Source organism: Aspergillus ruber (genome assembly GCF_000600275.1).
Source record: "Aspergillus ruber CBS 135680 unplaced genomic scaffold scaffold00024, whole genome shotgun sequence".
Taxonomy (NCBI): Eukaryota; Fungi; Ascomycota; class Eurotiomycetes; order Eurotiales; family Aspergillaceae; genus Aspergillus; species Aspergillus ruber.
Window position 1 is genome coordinate 79,804 of NW_024467320.1, and position 14,263 is coordinate 94,066.

The 14,263-nt window shown below is 48.2% G+C and overlaps 4 protein-coding genes across 4 annotated transcripts; 3 read left to right on the forward strand and 1 right to left on the reverse strand.

Moving 5' to 3' along the window:
• Positions 1-1,241: 1,241 nt before the first annotated feature.
• Positions 1,242-1,733, reverse strand: EURHEDRAFT_429111 (MARVEL domain-containing protein; the record flags this gene model as incomplete). Its single annotated transcript, XM_040783398.1, has 1 exon — positions 1,242-1,733. A coding segment is annotated over one exon (492 nt), but the record flags the coding sequence as incomplete, so codon positions are not given.
• Positions 1,734-2,371: 638 nt separating this feature from the next.
• On the forward strand, positions 2,372-5,038 carry EURHEDRAFT_505296 (UDP-Glycosyltransferase/glycogen phosphorylase; the record flags this gene model as incomplete). The annotated part of the gene is made up of 5 exons (XM_040785833.1): positions 2,372-3,213; positions 3,266-3,426; positions 3,477-3,840; positions 3,901-4,251; positions 4,306-5,038. The coding sequence occupies 5 exons, from the start codon at positions 2,372-2,374 to the stop codon at positions 5,036-5,038; spliced, it is 2,451 nt and encodes an 816-aa protein (XP_040636551.1).
• A 405-nt stretch (positions 5,039-5,443) lies between these two features.
• EURHEDRAFT_461419 (Zn(II)2Cys6 transcription factor) lies at positions 5,444-6,907 on the forward strand (the record flags this gene model as incomplete). The annotated part of the gene is made up of 2 exons (XM_040784716.1): positions 5,444-5,524; positions 5,729-6,907. 2 exons carry the CDS (start codon positions 5,444-5,446, stop codon positions 6,905-6,907), a joined length of 1,260 nt encoding a protein of 419 aa, XP_040636552.1.
• Positions 6,908-12,873: 5,966 nt separating this feature from the next.
• On the forward strand, positions 12,874-13,978 carry EURHEDRAFT_388291 (alpha/beta hydrolase; the record flags this gene model as incomplete). Its single annotated transcript, XM_040779739.1, has 2 exons — positions 12,874-13,480; positions 13,530-13,978. Exons 1-2 carry the CDS (start codon positions 13,063-13,065, stop codon positions 13,976-13,978), a joined length of 867 nt encoding a protein of 288 aa, XP_040636553.1. The 5' UTR covers positions 12,874-13,062.
• Positions 13,979-14,263: the final 285 nt, after the last annotated feature.

Consider the following 14,263-nt stretch of genomic DNA (forward strand, 5'->3'; position numbering starts at 1 on the left):
TCCCGCCTTCTGCTTCCCTTGGACGTCAACCAATACAGCTTGGCTCCCCATATTTTTTTTGTTCTTGGGGGATAGACACCCTTGCTGATAATGCAGGCAGAATGCTTGAGAGACAACTAAGGAGAGTACAAACGCGATCGCCATAGGTCCAATCTGAGCTAAGTCAAATAGGAAATTTCTGCATATTCGCACCCCAACATCTACGTTCTGTCTTCAACAACCTATTAAGATTGCAGGAACAAGAGAAGCCCCTGATTGGTCTTTCGCTCTTTTTATCGGCTCTAGACTCCTAACTTCAATATTCAATTTAAATCCAGGGTCTTGCGCAATCTGGCCGCTGCTTAAAACGAATACGACGTCGCTCTACTCTCCCCTTCGCTTGGCCCATGGATATCGATCTCCCTGACGCAAATCCCATTAGGGAAATGCACAAAACGCAGAATGATCCGCCTGTCTCCTCTAGTATTCGTTCCAAAAAGGTTCCTAATCCGGTAATCATAATAGATTTTCAGGGAACAGGGTGTCTAAGTTTGTTTCAAAAATAGACAGGCAATCTCATAGAAATTTGGCAACCCCCCAGTTTGTGTATAGATAATCCGTCAACCCTAAGTAACAATCCTACTCCTTCACAATGGATATTGACTTCCATCCCGGTGTCAACAGGTCCAGCCCTTATGTCGACTAACACGATCTCAATCAGGTGAAGCATTCGGATACTACGGTCGAGCATGGTCCCACAAGGACAGAACAGAAATATCCTCATGGGCACTCCAAGAAATGCCCATCCTTTGCGCCCCACCTCTCATCGCCGCGACAGTCTACCTGGTTCTTGGTCGAGTCATCCGTTCCTTCGGCGCCGAACATCTAGCCAGCATGAGTATTTGTATGGTCTTCATGCATGCGGGGTTCTTCAGTGGTCAACCCGCGGAGACATCATGGCATACACATCTACCAGGGGTAAGGTGCACCAAGCCCCATAATAAATTTACAAGCGCCGTCTGACAGCTGAGGCCGAATTATCAATGGTGGGTGGTTTCTCCGGGTGTGATTGCGGGATACGCGCCATGAATCTGATGTATGCAAAGTAGCATAGGTCTTGTTCAATATTTGGCACCCTTTTTACCCTTCTTGACACTGTCTTGGTCACTCTCATCCAACTCAGTCTCACTCTCGGCACCAACCACCTTTGCATACCCCCTCTCCTCGTCCCCAGTCTTCTTCCCACTCTCTTGTTCCTTGTCCTTGTCCGTCCTCCTAACAACCTTCCTCGTCCTGCAACACCAACCCACGCCCAGCACAAACGTCCCCAACCAAAGTAGCATACAAACCAATCCAACCCAAACTCCCGCCCTCATCCTCTCCAAACTCCCCGTAGCATCCCGGTACTCTTCCTGAACATGCCCCTTAACATAAATATTCCCAAAAAGCCCCGTCTGCGCCATCCACAGCACAAATAGCACAAAATCCCAAGTGCACCATCCGACCCGGGTGACAGTCGCAAAGCAGTGTACAATGCAGGTTATTGCGGACAGAGCGGCGACGACTTCGGCGTAGATCCATTCGGAACCGGCGGCGGTGGAGGTTCTGGTGGAGTGTGACAGGTCAATGCCGTAGAGGGCGGCGATTATTATGGCGAGGGTAAATTGGAGGGTGCGGAGGGCGGTGCGGGTTATTAAGCCGCAGGGGCCGGGGTTGTGCCAGTATTGGTCGATTTTGGGGTTGTTTTGAAGTGTTGATTTCATGGTTGAGACTTGTGGGATGTAATGATATATAGATGTGTATCGATCGAGGATGAAGATGGATGTACACGCAGCAAATGTGAATTGTATATTCCTATCTGAATGATAGAGAGGAGGGTCTATAGCAAAATCGAAGAGGAGTCAACCCAGATTAAAACAAACCGGCCATCCAAAAATGGAAACCACGTATTTCTGGAATTAGGACAGCACTAACCTGAAGTAGTATTTATATCGTACTCGTAACCAGGCATCCAATCACATCGAAGCGGCCGTCCCAGAAACGGAATGATATTCGGGATGCGGCATTAGCGCCACTTGGGACCCACTCTAGTACTTGGGAAAAAGTCTATCTCTGTTGAAAACCTTCTATACTTGGTCCTTCCGGGCGTTATTCGGATAAACAGCGCTAGAATAATAGGGGATCCACGGAGCTGATGAGGTTATTCCGTGGATATCCACAGGGGAAAATGTTCAATGTGGAACGTGGACCTTCAGTGTATTGGATTGTTTGTCCAGGCTTGAATTCCTTTTCTTTCTATTTCCCCTTCCTTCCCTAGGGGATGGCATCTCTCGTTTCCAAATTCTCCCATAACCTCATCTGGAAGAACTAATGATATACAGCAGCGACTGAAATGGCAAACACACACAATGCCAATCCTGTCGACAACAACTGGGACCCTCCTCCACCCTACGAGGCGATCTCCCCTGCAAATCTAAACACAGCGGACTTGCCTTCCTCATGCGTCCCGCCCTATCCCGCTGCACCTCTTCCAGAAGTCTTGACTACCAATGATGGACGCGTGGATGTCCGAGTTGGACAAAGATTCAGCCGGAACGTGGAATGGCTGATGCGCCACAGCAGCGCCAGACAACCCACAGACGAACGCGAAACATCTAGACAACGTCTCCGTCCAACATGGATCATCAAACTCAACATTGTCATCCAAGTTGTCGGCAGCCGCGGCGACGTGCAACCCTTCATCGCCCTCGGTGCAGAACTCCAAAAACACGGCCACCGCGTCCGACTAGCCACACACTCCACATTCGAACACTTTGTGGCAAACAATGGTCTCGAATTCTACCCCCTCGGTGGTGATCCCGCCGAACTAATGTCCTACATGGTCCGCAATCCGGGCCTCATTCCAAGCATGAAAAGCCTGCGGGCAGGCGACATCCAAAAGAAACGTGCCATCATCACACAGATCTTGCATGACTGCTGGCAGTCATGCATTGAACCTGATCCACGTTCCGGGGAACCGTTTGTAGCAGATGCGATTATCGCGAATCCGCCTAGTTTCGCGCATGTGCACTGTGCGCAGGCGCTGGGTGTTCCTGTTCATCTCATGTTTACGATGCCGTGGACGAGTACGAGAGAGTTTCCGCATCCGTTGGCGAATTTGAGGTATTCAGGGAGTGATCCGAGTTTAGGGAACTTGGTTTCGTATCATTTCGTAAAGTGGATAACTTGGCAGGGGTATGTCACTTCCAATTCGCGAGAAATTCTGAGCTAAATCGTATGACTGCAGTCTAGCAGATTTGATCAACGGTTGGAGGAAAGACGTTCTGGAACTGGACCCTGTACCAGCTACAGAAGGGCCGAATCTTGCAGAGACGCTGCAGGTGCCGTTCACTTATTGCTGGTCTCCGGCTTTGGTTGCGAAGCCGCCGGATTGGGGTTCCCATATAGGTCAGTTCATCACATACGATCGTTTCGTTGCAGGCTCTGATGACTACAAGATGTATGCGGGTTCTTTTTCAGAGAACCGCCTGCCTACGAACCACCGGCAGACCTTGTCGAATTCATCAACGCTGGTGATACACCAATTTACATCGGTTTTGGGAGCATCGTGGTCGAAAATCCGGAGAAAATGCTGTCTACTCTTCTACAAGCAGTTGAAGTGACCGGTGTACGAGCCATCATCTCCCGTGGATGGTCTAACTTTGAAGCCCCTGGGAATTTGAATATATATTCCCTCGGAAACTGTCCTCACGAGTGGCTGTTCCAGCATGTGGCTGCTGTAGTGCATCATGGCGGCGCTGGTACGACCGCTTGTGGGTTGCGGTATGGGAAACCGACCACGATAGTCCCATTTTTTGGAGAGTAGGTTTCCTCTTTATGATGGTATAATCATCCTAATGGCTGATCCTTAATAAATTCCAGTCAAGCGTTCTGGGGGAGCATCGTAGCTTCCGCAGGCGTGGGCCCGAGCCCTATTCCACAGAAGTCTCTCACGGCAGAGAACCTGGTGGATGCAATTAAGTTCTGTCTAACTCCTTCTGCTGCAACTGCAGCGCGGGATCTGGCTAGAAAAATTAATCGGGAATCTGGAGTCCGGGCTGCAGTCGACTCATTCCACGCTCATCTCCCGCGGAACGAGATGCAATGTGATATACTTCTGGACCAACCTGCTGTCTGGAGGATCAAACGGGGGAAGACAATAGTACGATTGTCAAAACTGGCAGCTTGTGCTCTGGTAAGCGAAGGACGTCTTCAGAGAAAGCATTTAAAACGGTGAGCATGCTATGACACCATGGTACAGCAAAACGGACAGACTAACAGAGGTAGTCTCGAAACAAAGCCCATCATAATCGATATCCGACGATGGGACCCTTTCACGGCCATCTCATCAGCCTCACTGTCAACAATGAGCGGCATGGCCGATGCCACAGCAGGCATAATCCTCGACCCGTACCGCGAATACAAACGCCACCGATCAATATCAAACCCGGAAGACACACCCACCACAGATCCCCAAACCGGCAATCCAAACCACGCCCGCCAAATGCTGCTCCTCTCAGTGATCAGCCTAGGCAAATTCCTTGGCCGCGCCTCCCGCGGCGCCCTCCTCGACCTTCCCCTCGCCGCAACAGAAGGCATGCGGTCCCTCCCGCGGCTCTACAGCGACCCCGTACGCAACCAAAACCCCATAGTATCCTTCGAAACCGGTGCGGCGGTTGCTTGGTCGACATTCACGCATGGCATCTACGAAGGCGTCACAGATATCTTTGTGCATACGTACCGTTCGAAGAGAGAACAGGGTGCGCTAGGCGTTGCGAAGGGGTTGACGAAGGGACTTGTTAGCTTGACGGCGAAGACTGGGAGTGCGACGATGGGGTTAGTTGCGTATCCGAGTCAAGGGGCTTATCGGGGGTTAAGGAGTGGTTTTAAGAGGAGGGTTTGGGATAGGATTTGGGAGAGTAGGTGGGTTGAGGGAGAAACACTTCTTGGGCGGGAAGTATGCGATGTAGAGAGGGCTTGTGAAGTTTTTGATGAGGCCATGTGTTCGAGGGAGGTATAGAGTGGTAACCAATAACTCACCCGTCGTTCACATTATTCCATATTGTGACTAGTACAACATTTTATTATTCCTACCTAGATCTATGTGTTGTGGATAGAAACGACCGCACTATATGCAAGACCAGAACCAACCGTTAAAACACCCAAAAAAAGCAGAAAAACATGGAAACCCAGAAGAACCCTCCCCCTGAGCATCGGCTCTCCTCGTAAAAAGCTATATATCACCCACGCTTGTCTTGCTGCACCCTCATAAAACACAAAAACATATCAGCCCTCAATTGGGCAGGAATTGTGGGGAAAATCGAGACTTCTATTTTTGCTTCCCATGCAGGCCCACACCTCAATCGGGTATAAAATAATACGAATACGACCACGAAGTACGAGAGTTCCTTCAACACTCCAGACAATGACAAGGCTTGTAAAATCACGGCGCACACATCAGAAATCGCGTTCGGGTTGCAGCAATTGTAAGCGGAGGCGTATTAAGGTGAGCGGCGTTCTCCTTCTCCTTGTTCGCATATTTTATGCGTTGATAGCCCACTTTATCTCAGCGTTTCTTTCATGTTCCTTGCACTCGTTTGTTTGTTGCTACTCAAGATCACAAAACATGCTGGATACTATACTTTCGCTATTCTGCTTCCCCTGGCGCAGGATTCGTCTTCCATCTGTGACCGACACTGACTACTGCCAGTGCGATGAGAAAAAGCCCATCTGCACAAATTGCGCCAACCATGAGGTCGAATGTACCTTTTCTGCACGTGGAAGCTCCGAAATATCTTCTGCTGCATCCGGGTCCCTATCGCCTAGCGAGCAGCGCCCCCGAGAAAAGAAATACCGCTTCCGAACATCTCAATATACAACGGAGACCTCGGAGCGAACGGTCCAATCACGACCTTTGAAGATCAGAGAAGTGCGCCATAAAGATGTCGCTACAGAATCTAGTACGGAAGCCATCTCAGTGCCTGACCTTCAACTTTTCCATCACTTCCTCGTCTCCACAATACCCACCATAGTTGATGACGAGCATGGATGCGCTGTCTGGCAGAATCATGTCGCGCAATGGGCTTTTGAGTTTCCGTCAATCTTACATCTAATCCTCGCTCTCTCTTCGCTGCACATGGGCCACGAGAAACCGGCCTTGCGGGACCAATACCTCCAACAAGCCAACGACCACTTCACATTCGGAGTCCAATCCGTCACAGCAGTGCTCTCCGAACTCAATGCAGACACATGTCAAAAGGTCTACATATCCGCGGTGATGATCTGCTTCGCATACTTTGGCCGAGGACCACAGCCAGGGGAGTATCTTGTCTTCAGCGACAATGGTCCCGCGGAATGGCTGGTGCTCATGCACGGCGTGAAGTTGATTCTGGAGTCGCACCATTCCAAGGTGTTTAGCGGGATCTTAGAGCCTAGACCAAGCTCGGACACCACGGTCATAAACCCATTAATGCAAAACGAGTTGCAAAAAAATATCGCGCAAGTCCAAGGACTTCACCGCCTCGTCAATCTACAGCATTCTTGGGACGCGGAAGACCGCGTTATGTACATATCTGCCATTGACAACCTAGAATCCACTTTGGAAGAAGTATACGAGAAACGCTCTCTCCATAAACCAGCAGTGGGTTTGATGCACATTTTGATAGGATGGTTGTATCGACTTCCTCGGGACTTCGTGGCACAGTTGGAACGGAAGGATCCGTTAGCGCTGGTGATACTTGCGCATTGGGCTGGCTTGTTGAAGTATATGGAGTCTGTGTGGTTTATGAAGGAGTGGGGGAAGCATGTGCTGAATGGGGTTTGTGCGTTCTTGCCGGCGGATTTATGGGGGTGGATTGAGTGGCCGATGGAGCGTGTGCAGGTGGAATAATGCTGCCGTCAGATCGCATATTGCTGGAAATTGGCTTTGTATAACTAGATACAATCAATCGCGTGGCGCTGAGACATAACTTAATCAGCAGGCACCCATCGTTTAAGTCTCCAACTTATCACACCTCATCTATTTCCTTCCCATCAATCTACTACAAACGCATTCTTCTACACCAGTCACTATGTGATTCACAATTTACAGCGCAAGGCATACCTCGTACCATCAGTCCACATCCACCATCACCCCCGACAAAGCATTCAGCATCCTACCATCCGAGAAAAAACCTACTATCTATTTCCCGCGAAGTCACAGCATAAGATCCCATCCTGGCAGCCTCCTGGACATGCCACCAAGTATGTTACAAAACAAAGCTCTGTCAAATTATGAACTCCGCTTAACCAAGAATGGCTCTAAGCTGACTTGGCGATACTTCTAGTTGCTTACGCTTGTGTTCAGTGTTGAAAAGGCTGTCGTACACTAAGCAGGCTTTGCATCTCAGAAGATCGAGGAGAGCTTGCTCTGCGGTTTATTTGGATCTACCTTACCTATCCCTTCTCATGGATTTTCTGGTATACATACGCTGTGTTAGACGTGTGCAATAAAGATTGCCAGCTGAAGTCGGCGGATATCAGAATGGATCTGATTCCACATCTGTGGCCAAGTTTTAAATTCCTCTTAGTTGGATTGTTTTATTCTCTGCTTCTGGGGACTTGCGTCGCAGTATTTATAGCTTTGATAATGATTATTCTTAACTTAATACACCGATACGTATGGCAACCGTGATTACTCTTTTCTTATTTGCTGGTATGGCCAATCTCATGACTGGTTTATTTTGTTTGATTATACGTAAATTTATCAATTTATTTTCGTCTTGAACTCTTATATCAGACGTACAAGAGCGTTATCTTATTTCATTCTAATTAGAACGCCTCAGGCACTTTTTTTTATTTGATATACGGGCCACTTAAAGGGTATAGTTTTCATTGGGGATGGGCTGTAGGTCAACGGAGAGCGCTTGCATCTAGAAGCATACGAGGTCCAGACTCGACTCCCAGCTCTCGGTTATCTTCTTTATATTCTTATATTGTTTTTCTCTGTTCCTAAGGGTACATAGTAGTCGTAGACCTCTTATTCTTGTTGTAGCTGACTCTGTATACATGTCGCTATGCAGGCGTGCTCGAAGCGCCGCTTCCGAGCCGTCAACGGCCAGCGCCAGCGCCGGAAAAGAGGAGATTCAGCCAGCGGTTGGTTCCTCTGGCCACCATCCCCGCGAAAAGAAGTATACGTACAACGCAATCAAAAGCTTAGACAAACATCAAAGGAAAAAGCTGTCGTTGGCTGCCCGGTCCTGACAGTTATCGTATTCATTGGTCTCTTCCTGTGGCCACTACTATCCTGGTGTCGTGGCCACTATTCGTGTTGCTCTTCATTTCTCACACTCAGTTACCCTGCGCTGCGTTGTCCTCATTTGTTGTACCAAGCACTCCCTCATCCACCGCATTGAATTGGGAGAGCAGGCCCGTTTGGACCATGAAATCAGCGATAACCACCGACGCCTTCGGCTCCGAAAGCAGCTCATCCATCCCCAGTGTCCGGGATATCTTTTTCGCTCCCAGTTCCCTCCACATCCTCCCAAGGGTATATACATGTGCTATTTACTGTTGTTGCCTATCTATAAGCAGCAATTGGCCACGCCTGGCAAAAACCAAACTCCAGCATGAATTTCCATATAGGCTCCTCAGGATAATTTGAGTGCAAGAAAATTCAATTCAAAATCTACAATGAACAGTCATATCGTACAGTACACCAAATAGTGGGCCTTGAGACACATTGCATTTTCAGAGCTTCGGCCCAGGTGTCACTATTATAAAACCTAGATATAAGCTACTGCTAATGTCGATACACCTTTAGCTAATACATTTATATAGCACCTATATTAACCGACCACCGCGTCTGTCCTGTCAAGCCAGTATTAATGATTCCAGATGCTGGACATTCTCAGAGCGTCGGCCTAGGCGCCATGGTTATAGAGCCTAGATATAAGCTGCTGCTATTAGTCGGAGCTTGGCATTCTCAGGGCCCCAGCTTAGGTGCCATGACTGTAAAACCTAGATATAGACCTCTGCTAACTGCTTGTTCCTCATTCTAATGTTTCTCGTTAACCTGCTGCCGCCCACCTAGCTACTAGGTTGAGTAGTAGCTAGCCTTCCGGCTGCCCATATCGGCATCCCAGCTAATGTATGGAACCAAGGTAGAACACGCGCCAAGAAGACGCGGTCTCTCACAATGGAAACAGGCAAGGGCTATCTTTGGTCGGTAACGGACGTACGAGAGGCAGAGGCAACTTGTTAAGAGGTTTCAGATTCCCGAGCACCCCGTCGACAGGTCTTTTTTCCGAGATAATTTTGGTATACTCACGCAATCTGGTGGATCCGGGCTTGTACCTGCACGCTACGCACGTCACCTTCTTCCATGATACTTTCCTGGGCAACATATATATATGGAAGGTATAATAAGGAACTGGTTTTCGAAGCGTTAAGGCTGGCTGGTCTGTACACTTTACGAACTCCGTGTTAGGTTCTAAAACGGTAAATTACGATCTGAAACCTGTCGACATTTTATTACTTTGTCAGATGCCTCTCTTGCTGGTTTGTCTGCTCCGGAGACGCTTCATATATAAGAGTTGTCCAGCAGTGCTACGCACTATGGCACCACATTTATAACACTGTGGGAGCGGGGCCAGTCGCAAAAGCAACCGTAACGCAACTTGCGTCAGATGTAACATGCATTGAAAAGTGTGGTGAATACGCTGCATTGGAGAGTTCGACTGCTCAGTGGATGTTTGCCGCAGGTAGGGTTCCCATATCTAACTGTCGATATGGAGATATACTAACACCGGTATTGTTAGTTATTCAGCACCCCTTCCTAGACGTGTTTGGGAATATCCTAGTCTTAAGGGAAATTGTCGAAATTGGCACACGTGTATATCGCCAAGAATTTACTTTTACAAAGGTCGATTAAACCTACACGATGCCTAGGTATGTGAAACTCCTCGGGTATTTCCAACACACGAAGCAATAGATCCTGCTGGTTGATGGGATACTAACAACGTTTGAAAACAGATTTACAAATGGATAGATGAGGTTGCGATTTTCTTCGGACATGCTTTTCACCCTCTTCTGTTATATCATCTTGCGATGGCTTGTTTATATATATATTTGGAAACGCTAATGTGATGGAGCAAGGTAACTTTTATAATCGCAAGCACGCTGTATCATAGGGGCTACTTCACTCATTCTGGAGGCAATCACCTTGGCTGGCCATCCTGTTACATCGTTTACAGTTAACTTCCGCGACGGCTGCCGGTTCCAACCACACTTACTCTGATGATGCTCGGCTGCCTCGAGCTGGACTTTTTCTTCTTACATCTATTCATGTAGGATTCCAACTTAGCGATACAGCTACCACGGAGACTCAAGTTATCAATTGAACTTGAGTGTCTGCTATTTTCTCAATGGGTGTGTTCTTAGTCTAAGCCCATTTCCCACTTGTTTTGCTGTTTTCTCGGGTTATACATATGCGAAGCAAGACCCGTGGGAGGGCTATTAACACAATACTCTCTTGTCTGCTGTCTTTTGTCTTGTCTTGGACGACATTCATCCTTGGTTCATGAATTATATATATACCGTATATCGGCAGCCCAGACGATATGCGGGGCAAAGCTACCTGTCATTACCGATTCCCTCAACCAGCCCTCTTTCAGAGATTGGCTGTCGAAGCTGTCTCATATTATATACACACTTCAGTTCTGTCCAGTTTTTAGTTGGCTTGATTAACCAGGCTGACGACCTCCTGGTATAGAAAAAGACGGAGGAAACCAGACCGTGCGTTGCCGCTCCATTCTTGCTTGCGCACTACTAATAGAGAAAACAGGCTCGCATACGCATATGGTCATGCTCTTCAATGGGTAAAATATGGTCTGTGCATCAGTGCGACTTTGGAGACATCAAATTTTCATATTATTGACTATAATCAGCCCGCCATCGCTCTCCAATACCCTCGCAAAGACTACGTGTTTCCTTTTGGCGCACTAGCTATTCTCAATGTGATGCACAACCGGAGCGAAGAAAGTAAGGAATGAACAGATATTGCCAAGTACCTAAAATGAGCCGCGTTTTCTCATCCTTGGAACCTCATTCTTTCCGTTCTACTTCTACTTCTATATCTTGCCATGCTCCTTATACTGTTCATGTTCGGCTGCACATATGCTGCGGAATACCACTCGGTCACTACTTAAGGAGTAGTGCGCCTGTTCAAATTTGGCTTATCGCTGACACTCCTGTTCTGTCCGAGGGCTACCAATATGATTAGCATTGCAGTTGTCATCTATCGCCCGTTCAAAAATTAAACTTTGATAAGTACAAGGTTGTTAAGTGCCCTGCCTTCTAAACTAACAACAGTCACAGCTATAGGTTGGGTAAGGCTTTTGGGGGTTATGAGACGAGATTCGTGAAAAACTGCGTTGAGCTGGAAAGCGTCGAAACTAATGAGTTTATCGGTTTCAATCCTGCACCTGCCACTTCTGATCTCGCTATGTTTCAAGGATTTTGCTCGAGCTCGTTTCAGAAGGCCGTGTTTTATATGCGCACACAATAGGATATGACGGGGTTTCTCGGTAGGTCTCAAGTACCACGGCGTTTGGTAGATCGGAGCTTCGTGCTTACGTCTCCCAGCCGGGTACAGAATCTACCATGTCGCAGCAACGATCTGATAATACCTGGCACCAGAAGAAATATGGCTTCGGATTCGGCTCATCTACAATAGAGGAAATGTTAATCGAGGTCATCAAGGTCAACACCTAGAATATACCCCGGGTGATGGTGCTGATGATCAGCCGGGGGGACGTTGTGTTCTGGCATTTCATTGACTGTTGCATACAGGGGCTTTTTTAACAGGCTAACGGACTTAGAAAACATCGTGAGATATTTGCCCCTGAACTTCTCGTTGAGTGGATAATACACACATGCAGAAAAAGGGCCGCTCCGTAGATCCTTTTGTCGGAGAGGTATCATTCTACAGACCTCACGGGCTTGAAACGCATAGAGTCTTCTAGCACTGGCTTTATTTGGTTATGTCTGTGTTCGGGGCCGAGGGAGTCCATCCCTGGCCAAGAAAACATAGCAATTGGGTTCTTGGAGGTTCCATGTGATGAGTATCCCAAAATACACGGTTGTGGTCCCTTGGATTACGGGGAAGACCATCAGGCTGTTACAGACGTCCATGACGGAATCTTTCAGGAAGAAGGTAAGTCTGCAGATCAATACAGTTTTTCAATATCAAATATTAACAGACAAGTCGGGTTCTTCGCTACATGTTGAAGAAGCTCGATTTCTTGTGTCTTTTGTCTCATCATATTCTCCCTGAACTTCCCCCGTGGGAAACCCAACGTTCGCAGTCCGGTCTCATTTAGATCATGCATCAACTGAATAGAGAGCATAAAACGACGCAGTTTACCAGTCAGTTGGCTTCAGCGAATATTCCATGGCCGCGCTTGGAGATCTTTCTGTTCTTCACAGATGCTGAAGCGTCCTCATGATTTTATCGTCGCCTAGCTAGCTAGTTTGGATGGCTTAAAAGACTGTTGAGGAATAAGGGTTGAATATGGAGTTTATGTGGTAGGTTAGCTCTGGGAGTGGTGAATCGAATTAATATTGTATGACTTTCGCAGCAAAGTAGTATCCTATGTTCATAGCCCAGGTGAGAGGTCATCAACTACAACACTAAAGCTAATTCAAGCCTAAGTGCGTCGCTCTTTCATCATGTTCTTCTAAAATCCAATCATCATCCCCTTTCATCCGAATGTACGTCCGCTTCCGTCTTGTTGGAATCCAAAAGTGTCATCCTGTTGCCGGATTTAGGTGTTATTTCCGTGCTTCGGAATAAATGTTCTTATTGCTATTGATGACGCTGCCAATTAGTTGGTTCGTACATAGATGACCGCGATCTCCATCTCCGCTCCCGAAGATGTTCGGGCGAATTCTGTCTCGCTGTCCGAAAATGCTCGGGGTTCATAGACCGCATCCCAATTATAAATTGGCCATGTCCATTCTCCAGAGTCAAGCCAGAATCGCAATCTACAGACAAGTACATTCATCATGGTTACCAACGTCTCTTTTCTCTCCCGCAACCTGAAACTTGCTGGTCACCTCTACCATCCTCAGGCCAACGCACCCAACCGCAACGGTGCAGCCATCGTCATCTCCCATCCTTGGACCTCCATAAAGGAGCGATCACCCGCCAACTATGCCCGTGTGCTCTCCCAAGCCGGCTTCATCTGTCTTACATTCGATGCCGCTTATCAGGGTGAATCCGAGGGTGAACCACGCGCCCTCGAGGATTCCACCCAGCGTGTTGAGGATATCAAATCCGCCATGACCTACCTATTCAGCCGTCAAGATGTCAATTCAGACCGTATTGGTGTTCTCGGCATCTGCGCCTCGGGCGGATACGCACCATTCGCCACCCAGACAGACCTCCGCATCAAGGCGTGCGCCACCATCGCGGCCGTCTTGCGTGGGAACCATGAGCCGCAGCGGCCTCGAGAAAAACACCTCCACTCCAGAGATTCTCAAGATGCAGCTTGAAGGTGCTGCCGCGGATCGTAACAGCGACGTCACCGGCAACAAGGTTCCCATCGTGCATTTACTTCCCGAGAAGCCTGAGGACGCGCCTGCCAACATGTCAGAGTCTTTCCGCGACTTGATGCTGTATTACCGCACCCCCAGAGCGCATCACCCCCGGGCGACCAACACTACCATTCCCCGCAACTGGGACATCATGGCTAACTTTGACGCCTTTGCGTTCAACTCGATGATCAGCCCGCGGCCGCTATTGATGATTACGGGTACCAAGGCGGCATCCAAGTGGCATAGCGAAGAGGGTGTGGCTAAGGCTAAGGAGCCCAAGGAGTTGTTCATCGTGGATGGGAAGACGCATGCCGATTTGTATGATCAGGTTGATGAGGCGGGAGCCAAGTGTGCGGACTTTTTTGGCAAGAGCTTGACTGCATGAGCGTTGTGGCTATGAGTTAGGATCGAAAATTTTAGTTCTTTGCACCATAATTTCCTCGGGCATCGTTTTGATTAGCGCGCCTTAGCACGAGATAGGGTTCCGAGCACCTTCCCTTTTCGGCGACCCTCTAAATTTCCTCCGTCAATGTTGTCTGAAATGGACCTCGATCAAGTCGAGAGAATCAAAGACACTTGACCTTTCCTTATTTTAAATTGGGAATCCACTAATTTCGGGAACCTGTAGAAAAACCTATAAAGAGAATGTGAAGGCGGCTGAGAAAATGCA